Source organism: Dryobates pubescens, chromosome 28, assembly GCF_014839835.1.
Source record: "Dryobates pubescens isolate bDryPub1 chromosome 28, bDryPub1.pri, whole genome shotgun sequence".
Classification (NCBI taxonomy): Eukaryota; Metazoa; Chordata; class Aves; order Piciformes; family Picidae; genus Dryobates; species Dryobates pubescens.
In genome coordinates, this window is record NC_071639.1 from 714,350 (window position 1) to 726,388 (window position 12,039).

A 12,039-nucleotide genomic window follows, 5' to 3' on the forward strand; every position below is an offset into this window, starting at 1 on the left:
CCATGAGATGAGGGAAAAGAACTGGAAGGAACTATTACCTGAGCCTAAATGAGAGACTGTTTGGAAGGATGCCCAGATGAAGTCTTGGACTTTTCTATACATATCATCTAAAGATTGTTTCTAATTTGATGATATGGTTTGGGTGCAGGAATTATGGTATCAAATAAGGGGTGGCCTGTGGCAGTTTAGGCTCAGAGCCTCCTGTTACTGCCACATAAGTGACATCTCCAGTATACCAAGTGTCCAACCCAGTAAGGTGGACACAGCCAAGTCATTCTCTTCCTCATTCTTCCCTCTCTGCTCCCATGAGAGATGCTCCCCATGGGGTAATGGTAGGGAGTATCTCAAGGCCTCTTAGGCCTGGCTAGGCCTAATGCCAGGAGGAGAAGGGGCAGGGGCAGTCTCAGACCTGGCCAGCCTGAGACTAGCCTAGCAGTGGGGGGCAGGGGGGAAGAAAGAGCCCTGGGGGTTTTGGGTGTATCCTCAGGTGGGGAGAAGGGAAGTGTTGGGAGGCTTTTGGGTGTGCTGTAGGGGACTCTGTATGCTTTGGGATTCTTTTGTCACATAAAGAGTTCCCCTGGTCTGATGACCATGCTGTTCTGCAGACCGGCTCTATCACAGCAGTGACCCTGGCATGTCCCTGCCTGCAGTCACAACACTTACTCAAAGCAGCACAGTGCCCAAGCTGCCAGAGCACTCAGGCCTTGCCCCATCACAGAGGCTCAGCAGAAGAGTGTGGAAGGGAAGAAATAGCAGCTCAGGACAGCCCAAGCTCTGGGGCTCCCTCGCACTGCTGCTGTGCTGGGACTCTGCCCCTCCACCTCTACACAAAGGCACTGCCCCGCAGCTCCAGAGAAGCCTTAGAGGAAGGAGCTCAGAGAAACAAGTCCCTGCAGGGTCCTGTCTTGTGTTGAACACACAGGGAGCACAGCTTCTCATGTTTGCACACTCTGGGTCACACCAAATAGGACAACACTGAGCCAGAAATAGTCTGAAGAAAGACATTTGTGTGGGAACCACATTCTCACAAGGGTAACACCACCAGCAGCAGTCAGAATTCGAGCAGCCAGGCTGGGCCTGCACTGAGTGACATCAGAACTGCTCTGCAGGAGAAGAAAAAGTTTATTGCTTCAGACACTATCCAGTGATCAGCTTGCTCAGAGCAGCCTTGAGCTCCTGGTTCCTCAGGCTGTAGATGAAAGGGTTCACTGCTGGAGGCACCACTGAGTACAGAACTGCCACCACAAGATCCAGGGGTGGGGAGGAGATGGAAGAGGGCTTCAAATAGGCAAAGAAGGAAGTGCTGAGAAACAGGGAGACCACAGCCAGGTGAGGCAGGCACGTGGCAAAGGCTTTGTGGCGTCCCTGCTGAGAGGGGATCCTCAGCACTGCCCTGAAGATCTGCACATAGGACACCACCATGAACACAAAACAGACAAAGACTAAACAGACACTGAGCACAAGAAGCCACGCTTCCCTGAGGTAGGATGTGGAGCAGGAGAGCTTGAGGATCTGGGGGATTTCACAGAAGAACTGGTCCAGAGCATTGCCCTGGCAGAAGGGCAGGGAAAATGTATTGGCTGTGTGCAGCAGAGCATTGAGAGCCCCAGAGGCCCAGGCAGCTGCTGCCAGGTGGACACAAACTCTGCTGCCCAGGAAGGTCTCATAGTGCAGGGGTCTGCAGATGGCAACGTAGCGATTGTAGGACATGATTGTGAGCAGGGCACACTCTGCTCCAAGGAAGAAGACAAACAGAAAGACCTGAGCAGCACATCCTGCATAGGACATGTCCCTCATGTCCCAGAGCGCATTAGCCATGGATGTGGGGACAGTGGTGGAGATGGCACCCAGGTCTAGGAGGGCGAGGTTCATGAGGAAGAAGTACATGGGGGTGTGGAGGTGGTGTTCCCAGGCTATGGTGGTGATGATGAGGCCATTGCCCAACAGGGCAGCCAGGTAGATGGCCAGGAAGAGCCAGAAGTGCAGGAGCTGCAGCTGCCTTGTGCCTGTGAATGGCAGGAGGAGGAAGTGGGTGATGGAGCTGCTGTTGGACATCTCCGCTCACTTGTGCCCACAGGATGGAACTGAAGGGCTTTGGTCATCCTTCTGTGTGCACACTTTAGGAGCCTTCAGCTGAGCGTCAGCAGCCGAGATGGATACCAGAGGATTTGGCACAGTGTCCAATGTGGTGACTGAAGATATTGAAGACAAGTTTATGAAGCACCTGAGAGCTTTTATACATGCCCAAAATATCTGACGTAACCCATAAAAGATGCAAAGCCCAAAGCTGTAGCAATTAGCTCCTTCAAACACAATTGGCATAATCTATGTGTAAAGATACCAAGTCTTGCAGCCACAATAAAATAAACATGCACACATCCCTGTTGCTACTATAAACTGTTTCTTCTACCTTATCTGCAAGCTCTGTCTTGGATAGTTAGTTCTTAGACAGGTACCAGAAATCCTCATCCCACACTTCAGGACTCAGAAATACAACTCTGCTTTGCTTTGTCTCATCTCTCAAAGGGAGTTAGAAACCGCCATCTCTAATCCCCATATTTCCCCTTTTTTATTCCCAAAGAAGGCCTGGTTAATCATATAAGTTCACTGCTCTGTGCACTTGTAGCATACAGGGAGCACACAGTCAGATACAAAGAGCTGCAAACACATTGAAACAACCTTCAGCATTGTCTTCACAACCTGCTTCAAAGGCATGAATGTTGCACCTCTGCCTTTTCCCATGTGGGTTAAAAATCATAGGCGTGTTTGGTGTCAGCATGGTCAAACGACCGAGGCTGCAGGGTCCTTCCTTGATCCGTGAGGGCAGGGCTGGCCAGGCTCTATCCCCACAGATAAGGGAAAGCCCTGCAAGCAGACGGTGAGAGTGAGTGAAGCCCTTTACTGCTGTGACTCTAGTGTTTATATTCCTTCCCTGCCAGAGTGACATTCTGAATATAGAGAGCTATGCCCCATGGAAAATTAACCACAGCACAATAATCCATTTTTACTGATCCTAACAGAGTAATCTCTGGAGACTCTGTTTCAGCTAAGGGAAGGTGCTGAGTCCAATTGTTCCAACCCTTGGCCACATATTCTCATGTTAAGTTTGTTTTATCAAATCCCTCCCAACTAAAGCCACCAAAAAATTTTAAATCCTCCATAAATGTTGTTAAAAAACACATCTAAAATGAAAAAATTCAACACATGACATGCTTTAGCAATTCTGTGACACACCTGCACTCCTCCTTTTTGTTTTTATAACACAGAAAATGAAAATGTCTTTTGTGCTAGAATCCATTGTAACCATCCCTTTAACCATTTGTAATTAGTATTTAACTATGACATCCTGGTGAGCTAACACACAACCCCATGTGAACATGTGCCCCAATCACACAGCAATTAAACAATTATGGTATTCAGTCCTAATTCAGAGGTCTTCCAGTGTCATCCACATGCAATCAGCCTCAGAGCGATTGTCGGGGCCTGGTCTGTCTTGAAGCATTAGCATAAGCAACTCATTTGACAGGATGCTTGGTTGTATGGTTTAGTTGATTGGGTGGTGTCGGATGATAGGTTGGACACGATGATCTCGAAGGTCTCTTCCAACCTGGTTAATTCTATTCTATTCTATTCTATTCATTTAGAATGACATAAGCAGCTAACTTAAAATGTGCTCTGTTGTGGTTTGGGAGACCAAATTCTCCCACCACGGGCAGAAATAATGACTCAGACAAACGGATTGCAAAAGAATGGTGGAAAGTTTAAATGGGCAAACAAAAACAACAACAACAATGAAAGTTTTACAGAGAACCACAAGTGCCGTGACAAAAGAGAGAGATCACAGAACATACCCAAGAACATCCCATCCCTACCTGGGGGTACACCCAAACCCCCCACCAGGGCTCTTTCTTCCCCCTCTCCCCCCCCCAACCCAGCCTTGGGCCTGGCCAGGCCCAAGGGAGGCAACTCACACCATTTTACCTAGGCAGCAGCAGGGGACAAAAGAGGAAGTAAAGACCCCATGCTGATGTATTATAGGGGAGCAGGGCATTATGGGAATGGAATACCTGGTTTCCTGTGCCCACCCCCCTGGGCTGGGCCCACCCCTTGGGACATCCCAGGTGTGGTCTGTGCAGTGGCAAATGGGCCAGCACCCAGCCTAAACCACCACATGCTCTATGACAGCTTTGTTCAGAATATGTATTGTGATAGCCTTGTAAAAGAACATGAACATGTCCTGATACACAACCATTGGGAAAGCTAGCAATAAGAAGACATTGTAACACGACAAGGGAGGTGAATCTGGGATTGCGATTCAACTTGCGCAAATGTCAACAACCAACCAGACTGGTCAGCAGGGCGCGTGGACAGCTGGCGAGGATGCAGAACAGCCAATCATATTGCAGAATAGTGCGAGTATACAATGGAAAAGTAGAGCTGATAGTTAATAAAGTGGAATGATTTATGCGTCATATTGGTGTCATGTCGTTCCTGTTCCCACATGGACTTACAAGGCTCTGGCATTTTTGGTGACCTCGTATGTGATCAGGCGATGTGATCATTAGGTGACTTAGCAGAAGCTGGGAGAAGGTGGGGGATACTGCCGGCCAGCAACAAGGTAAGCCGGGTCATCCGAGAGAGGCGAAAGTGGATCCACGAGTAGACTCAAAGTAGGAGTCTTATCGGCAGTATGGAAGTCGCTGCCTCTGCAGTAGAAAAGGCTGCGGTGAAAAGTTTGTTGCAGCTTGCAGAACAGTTTGATGTTAAAGTAAAAAAAGGGGAGTTATCAAAGTCACTCCTCTGGTGCCAGAGACATGGGCACATAATTAGTACTGATGAGCTTTTTGATGAAGCAGTTTGGAAGAAAGTAGGGGAGGAACTTTGGGAATCAATAACAACTGGTAATAAAGAAGCAATAAAACTTGCATTAACTTGGCGTACAGTAAAGCTCATGTTGGAAGAAATGAGGGGAATGGCTTCAGTGAATGCGGCTGCAGCGCGAGCAGTCATGGCAGCAGAAAACGATGATAAGCTTCAATCTTTGAAGGAGGATTTATCGCAACAACCTTCACAATGACCAGGGGCAGAAACTCTTTCACTGCCAAAAGCTGCATATTCTATATCAAAATCAGGGAAAGATTTTTGGGGAGGAGATAGATTGGAAATAGAAGACTGGGTTCCTCCGGCCCCTGGAGCAGGTCCAGCAGTTGTTGATGGGGCGGGTCCGGCTCCTGGCGCGGGCCCAGTGGCGTTGGTGGAGTGGGTTCAGTGCTTCCTAGCTTGGCTGGAGTGGTGCCTAGCATGCCACCACCTCCCTATAATAATCCACAAAACCAGTCTGACCCTCCTGACCCTGCCTCTGTGCCTCTGCAGATGGATGTGGATGAAGGGTCAGATAATCCTGTTTACCCACAACCGCAATTACATTCTCTGCCATCTGATAGCGAGGACAGAAGTGAGGGGGAAACTGTAAATCATAGTGTGACTGTGGCCATGCAAAAGACTGTTGAAAACCAAGAGGGAGATGAGCATCAGTCTGTATCTTGGACTTTGCCTCCCTGTAGTGTGACTGTTACTCCATGCTCGGCAGTGAGATTTTGGCAGCAAGTTCACCAGAAAGCTGCTGATGTGGGTGACCGGGGTTTAGCGGAAATCTTGGATGCGCCACATATGTCTGTTAAAACAGAGGAGAAGTCTTCTCCTACGGTGTGGTGAAGAGGTTATTAATTAATGAATTATACATAGAATACATAGAATAAACCAGGTTGCAAGAGACCTTCAAGATCATCGTGTCCAACCCATCAACCAATCCAACACCACCCAAACAACTAACCCACGGCACCAAGCACCCCATCAAGTCTTCTCCTGAAAACCTCCAGTGATGGCGGCTCCACCACCTCCCCAGGCAGCCCATTCCAATGTGCAATCACTCTTTCTGTATAGAACTTTTTCCTAACATCTAGCCTGAACCTCCCCTGGCGCAGCCTGAGACTGTGTCCTCTTGTTCTGGTACTGGCCACCTGGGAGAAGAGACCAACATCTGTCTGCCTACAACCTGCCTTCAGGTAGTTGTAGAGAGTAATAAGGTCACCCCTGAGTCTCCTCTTCTCCAGGCTAAGCAACCCCAGCTCCCTCAGCCTCTCCTCACAGGGCTGTGTTCCAAACCCCTCACCAACTTTGTTGCTCTTCTCTGGACTCGTTCCAGCAAGTCAACATATAAAATTGTTAATAACCAACGAATCACCAACTTATATACATGTTCTAGTGCACGTTCGTGAAATAGATCCCATAAATGGCTTAGTCTTATGATTAGAACTTATTTGAACTAATTACAGCTTATTTCTGTATTTATCTACAAGAAGGGTGCAGTTCCGCCACTTGGCCACTAGATGGCCACTCGACGGGACGTGACGGCTTCTGGTCGAGTTGAGGGCGAAGCTCAGTTCTGTTCGGGGCCGGTTCAAGGCTCGGCCCTTGCAGAGTTGGCTCGCACGAAGGGGCGGGCTGGCAGGGCTGGTCGCAAGACAGGCTGGCCCTCAGAGTCGACCCGTACCACAGGGTGGGACGACGGCCGCCAGCAGGCATGCCCGGGGGACGCAGCGGCACGCAAATCTGCAGAGGAGGCCCTGGGAGTCAGCTCGCACGAAAGGGGCAGGCCCAACTTGGGGTCAGCCCGGCTTGGCAGGTTCCGGGGACCGAGTGATACAGTCTCGGAGACAGGAATGCAGCTGCGGCAAGCGGTGGCTCCTCGTTCACTGGGCTTAAAGCAACAGCAGAGCACTCGGGCGATCCCGGGGGTTCAGTGCAATGTAAGCACGAACGCTGTTTAAGTAGCCCCTGGAGTTAACAGGGCTCAGAGCGGCACATAGCGCTCTTCCCTCCCACTTCGGTGGGGTTAAGCAATTGGGTGGACGACCAGGCTCAGGTCAAGTCCTTTCTCCCCAGCAACTGGGCAGATCTTACCCTCGGGGATTGGTCCAGTCCATACGGTGGCGATGGGGGTCTCTCTCCCGGTCGGTGTGACTGGCTATGGCGACGCTGGCTCCTTAGCTCAGCGCGGTGTCCTTCCTCTATGGAAATAATTCTTCCAATCGCTTCTCACATGCAGATGCTTTGATATGCGTGCATGTATGTAACAGAAGCTAAGCAACAATAAACTCAATTGCAGAGGCTGCGGCTCGGACTTAACACTCTCGAGGGAGCACAGAGACAGAATGAAGGAGGAGGGACTTGTTCACTAACTGGGGTAATACTTACAGAATCCCTCGAGGCTGAGTTTGACCAGTGGGCATTCTCATAAACAACTGGCTTCAGCCTATGGGAAAGCATGAAGCTAGAATTCTTCCATATTTGGCGAATGCACAAGCACAGCATGCACTAGATGTGTGCTAGCCTGGCTTTTGTCTTGGCTTTTCTCCTCCTCCTGAAGGAGGGGGAGCTCGCCTACATGCTGGGGCAAGATTCACTATCTGGGTAATGTGCCTTCACCACATATGGGTGTTTCAGCTGATCCTATGGCTTTCCCTGTGGAAAAAGCAGCTCCAGGATCGGGGCAGCAAGATAATCATCAGGTTTTAGGCTGGAAAGGATTTGCAAGCCACAGTAGCAAAGTATGGTGTGAATTCAAATGAAACTATGCAGCTTTTGCATGTTGTAGACACTGATTTGCTGTGTCCATTTGATATTCATCACCTTGCACAGATCATTTTTCAGCCTGTTCAGTTTTCAGTATTTAAAACTAACTGGGAAAAAAAAGCTGAAAAGGCTGCAATACAAAACATGCAAAAGGATCAAAATGATTCTCTGCGAAGTGTGGGGGCAGATGCTCTCATGGGCGCAGGACCTGTGTTTTCTTATCCTAACACACCAGCTCACTGGCATCCTTGTGTACTGGAACAGAGTCAAAAAATTGGCATGTCTGCAATTCGAAAGATGGTGGTGCTTGCATCTCCATGTCCTCAATATACAGTTATTAAACAAGAGCCTATTGAAGCAGTGCCAGCTGAACCATCTGTAGCTGATATGGTAGCAGCCTGTTCCAGGGTCAGTAGCACTGATTTTAAGATGACTGTGTTTGCAGTTGCCTGGAAGGCCGGGCAAAATCCACTGTTACACCACCTGTAACAATTGCTAAAGAGACTCAAATTGCTCAACTTCTACCTTTTGTGAGCTGTGTTTCCAAAACAGAACGAACTATCTGTGGTGACAGAGAATTTGGATCAGCAGAGGAAGCTTTTGCAGCTTCTCTCTCAGCCTTTGGTGTTTCAAACCGCGATGGTCCAGCCCGGTGGCCCTCCCCCCATAGTTCAAGCAGCAGCGAGCGACGGTTCCTGTAACTTTCATTGCCAATAAACTAGTGAGAAAGTACCTTTGGAGCAGAAAGCAGCTTTCCCCCCGTCCCGCCTTGTGGCTATCCCTTGCTTGCAGTTTTTGGTAGCTTTGCAGAATCTGTATATAAGATTTAAAGTCACAGTGCTCTTTTTTTTTTCCCCTTGGAGATTTGTTATTCTGATGGTTTTGGTAGCTGTGTTTTAACAGTGCTCATAATGAATAGTGAGTACTCATGACAACTATTTAGGAATTATAATAAGGTATATCAAGCAATATGTAATAATAATAAATGCAATAAGCATACCTTAATTATAATTTACTATTATGATTAGTATTTGATTATAATAGAGATGATAACAATAACAATCTCTTAGTGCTGCTGGGTTAGTTTAAGTAGAAGTTATTCTACAAGTTCAGATTTTAAATTTTTCTTTTGGTTTATACCTTCCTCTTTCCTTTGTTTTCTTTTTCTGTGTGCCATGGCATCTCTTTTTAGTTTCTTATTTAGGCATTAATTTGATAGTTGGATTTTAACATAGTTTTTAAAGATTTCTAGGGATTTTTGCCATCCCTACCTGGAAACATCAATTTTGCAACTCAGTGATGCAATCATCTCAGCACAAGACAGCACAAATATCATGAAGATGAAAATCAACAGATCTACCTAACATCAACCTCAACAACTGGCATGATAATCTGAGATGTCAACAGAAAACATCTACCTTAGGACTTGTGATGGGTTGAGGCAGACCCACTCCCCACCACGGGCAGAAATAACAACTCAAACAGATTGCAAAAGTGATGGAAAGTTTAAATAGAAAGCAGTGAGTGTCTACAGAAAACCAGAAGCACAGTGACAAAGAGAAACCCCAAAGGAAACCCAGGAACATCCCATCCCCACCTGAGGGTACACCCAAGACCCCCAGGGCTCCTTCTTCCCCCCGCACTGCTAGGCTAGTCTCAGCTGGCCAGGTCTGAGACTGCCCATCCCCTGTGGCCTTGGGCCTAGCCAGGCCCAAAGCCAGGAGACATCTCCCCCAGTTATCGGCTGACGGAGGAGGAAGAAAGAGGAAGTGCTAGACCCCGCACTGGATCTTATAGTGGTGCAAAGAATTATGGTGAGAAATACCTAATTTCCTGTGTCCACCCCTCCGGGATGGACTTCTGGACACAGGAAGTAAACACAGCAGGGGGCACCCAGTTCAAACTGCAACAGGACTGAATATCATAATTGCTTAATTGTTGTGTGATTAGAGAATATGTTCACATGGATTTATATGTTAACTCAGCAGTCTGTCATAGTCATGTAATAATGTCAAATAGTTAAAGGGAAGGTCAAAGTGAATTACAGTACAAAAGACATTTTCATTTAGGTTACAAGAAACAAAAAAGGGGGAGTTCAGGAATTATGTTATAAGAAAGAATAGTTAAAGCATGTTATGCTCTCAAATTTTCAAGTTATATGTGGTCATAAGTGTGGTTTAACAAAATTTATGGAGGATATAAAGACTTTGATGGGATGTGTTGTTACCAGGGTGGATGCAATCTCTTAGCAATATTGGATTGTTGATTTTATTGATGGGTGCAATCTCTTATCAATACTGGATTGTTGATTTTATGGATTTTTTTTTGCTATATTGCTGCCAATGCTAGGAGTATAGAAAAACTTGCATGTTGGGGTGAAAAGCAGTCTAATTTGACTTCTCAAATTTTGTCTAGTATGCTAACAGATATGGATAGTGTAAGGCATGCTTCTTTGCAAAATAGATCAGCTATTGATTTTTTTATTGCTAGCACATGGTCATGGGTGCCAAGATTTTGAGGGCATGTGTTGTTTTAATCTCTCTGATTGTTCTGGAAGTATTCCTCAGCAACTTCGAGAGAACATGAAACATATTCAAAAGAATGACAATCCCTTTTTAAGATGGTTGCAATCATGGGGTGTTAGGTCTTGGCTTATTGGCTGGATTCGACTGATGCTGATGTTAGTTGGATTTTTTGTTGCTATTGCTTTTGATATTGCCTTCTATTGCAAGATACATACAAAACATGCTTCAACATAGTAACAAAAGTATCCCAAATCATACAGAGTCCCCTACAGCACACCCAAAAGCCTCCCAACACTTCCCTTCTCCCCACCTGAGGGTATACCCCAAACTCCCAGGGCTCTTTCTTCCCACCTGCCCCCCCCACTGCTAGGCTAGTCTCAGGCTGGCCAGATCTGAGACTGATCCCCTCCCTTTTCCTCTTGGCATTAGGTCTAGCCAAGCCTAAGAGGCCTTGAGATACTCCCCACCCTTTTCTGGTAAAGAGCATCTCCCATGAGAGCAGAGAGGGAAGAGGAAGAGAAGGACTTTGCAGATGGATTTATAGGGTACAGGATATTAGGGGTATGAAATAAACTATATCCTGTGTCCACCTACTGTGTTGGACCCTCTGGACACTGGAGGTGTAACTTCTGTGGCAGTAACAGGAGGCACCCAGCCTGAACTGCCACAAAATCTTGCACAGCTTCTGCAGAGCTGAAAAAGACTGCAAGCAAGGGAGAGAGATAAGAGAGACAGAAGGAGGGGGTTGGAGGAGAGGAACTGCAAACAGACAGCAGTAGAAAAAACACTCTTCTTCCATTGTTTACAAGCTGTTTTCTTCAGAAAGGTGCAGATTTTCAAGCTTTAGAACTAACGTTCCCACTGCATGGACACTGCTTTCATCTCCAAAGTTCCTTTTTCACTAGTTTCTGGGTGATGAAAAAATGGTTTGAGACCTGTCCCAGAACAAACTGGATCCAATGGCATCACCAAGTACAGACAAGGGATTATCCCAGTGCAAGCTGCATCCCCTGATCTCCTCCCAGTACAGACATGGCTTTGTCCTAGAGCAAAGCCAAAGCCTTAGGCCCCTCCCAGTTCCAAATACAGCCCTCCCAGTGCAAACCACAGAACAGGACTCCTTCCCAGTACAGATTGTGTCCACTCCTAGTAAAGGCTACACCACCTGAAGCCCTCCAACCACTCATCTGGGAATTCTCCCAATACAACCTGTATCCCCTTACCCACTCCCAGGCAGACTGGGCCCCATCCTAGTGCAAACTGGTTCCCTGTTGGTTTGGAGCTGGAAGTTCTGGTGTGTCACATCCTCAGTCAGAAAGGCACCACAGCCTCTGGCAGGAGCCATTCCAAATGCTCTGGGATGGAACAAACCCTGCACATGAAGAAGGCCAAGTGCCGCAGGGCTGTGGCAGGAGGATGTGGTGACCCAGACACAGGACTTGTCCTCCCCCAGACTCAGCACTGCTGGGGCCACATCTGGATTCTTGGTGTCTAGGTGTGGGGTTCTGCAGTCTAGAAGAGCAGGGAGGAACTGGGAAGACTTCAGAGGAGATCTGCCAGGATGGGGGTTGACATCTCTGCGGAGAGGCTGAGGGACCTGGGCTGCTTCAGCCTGGTGAGTGGAGGCTCAGGGCACTGCCATAGCAGTGTGCAGATGGCTGAAGGGTGGTTTCAGAGAGGATGGAGCTCTTCTGGGAAGTGGGGAGAAACCAAAACCTCAACAAAGTGTAGCTTGGAAGGTTCAGAGTGGAGATGAGGCCAAAGAAATGGGCCAAGCTGCAATGCATGAGGCCATACAGAGGTGTCAGGAAACGGCAGTGAGAGCTGAGACAGCTCAGGGAAGGGATGGATATGGCAGGGGGAGAGCTGGGTGGGGAAG

At 47.7% G+C, this 12,039-nt stretch overlaps 1 protein-coding gene across 1 annotated transcript; it reads right to left on the reverse strand.

Annotated features, from left to right (window-relative positions):
* Nucleotides 1-1,137: 1,137 nt before the first annotated feature.
* Nucleotides 1,138-11,969, reverse strand: LOC128898629 (olfactory receptor 14A16-like). Its single transcript, XM_054174110.1, has 2 exons — nucleotides 11,958-11,969; nucleotides 1,138-2,055 (listed from the first exon to the last, which is right to left on the reverse strand). The coding sequence occupies exon 2, from the start codon at nucleotides 2,053-2,055 to the stop codon at nucleotides 1,138-1,140; it is 918 nt and encodes a 305-aa protein (XP_054030085.1). The 5' UTR covers nucleotides 11,958-11,969.
* Nucleotides 11,970-12,039: the final 70 nt, after the last annotated feature.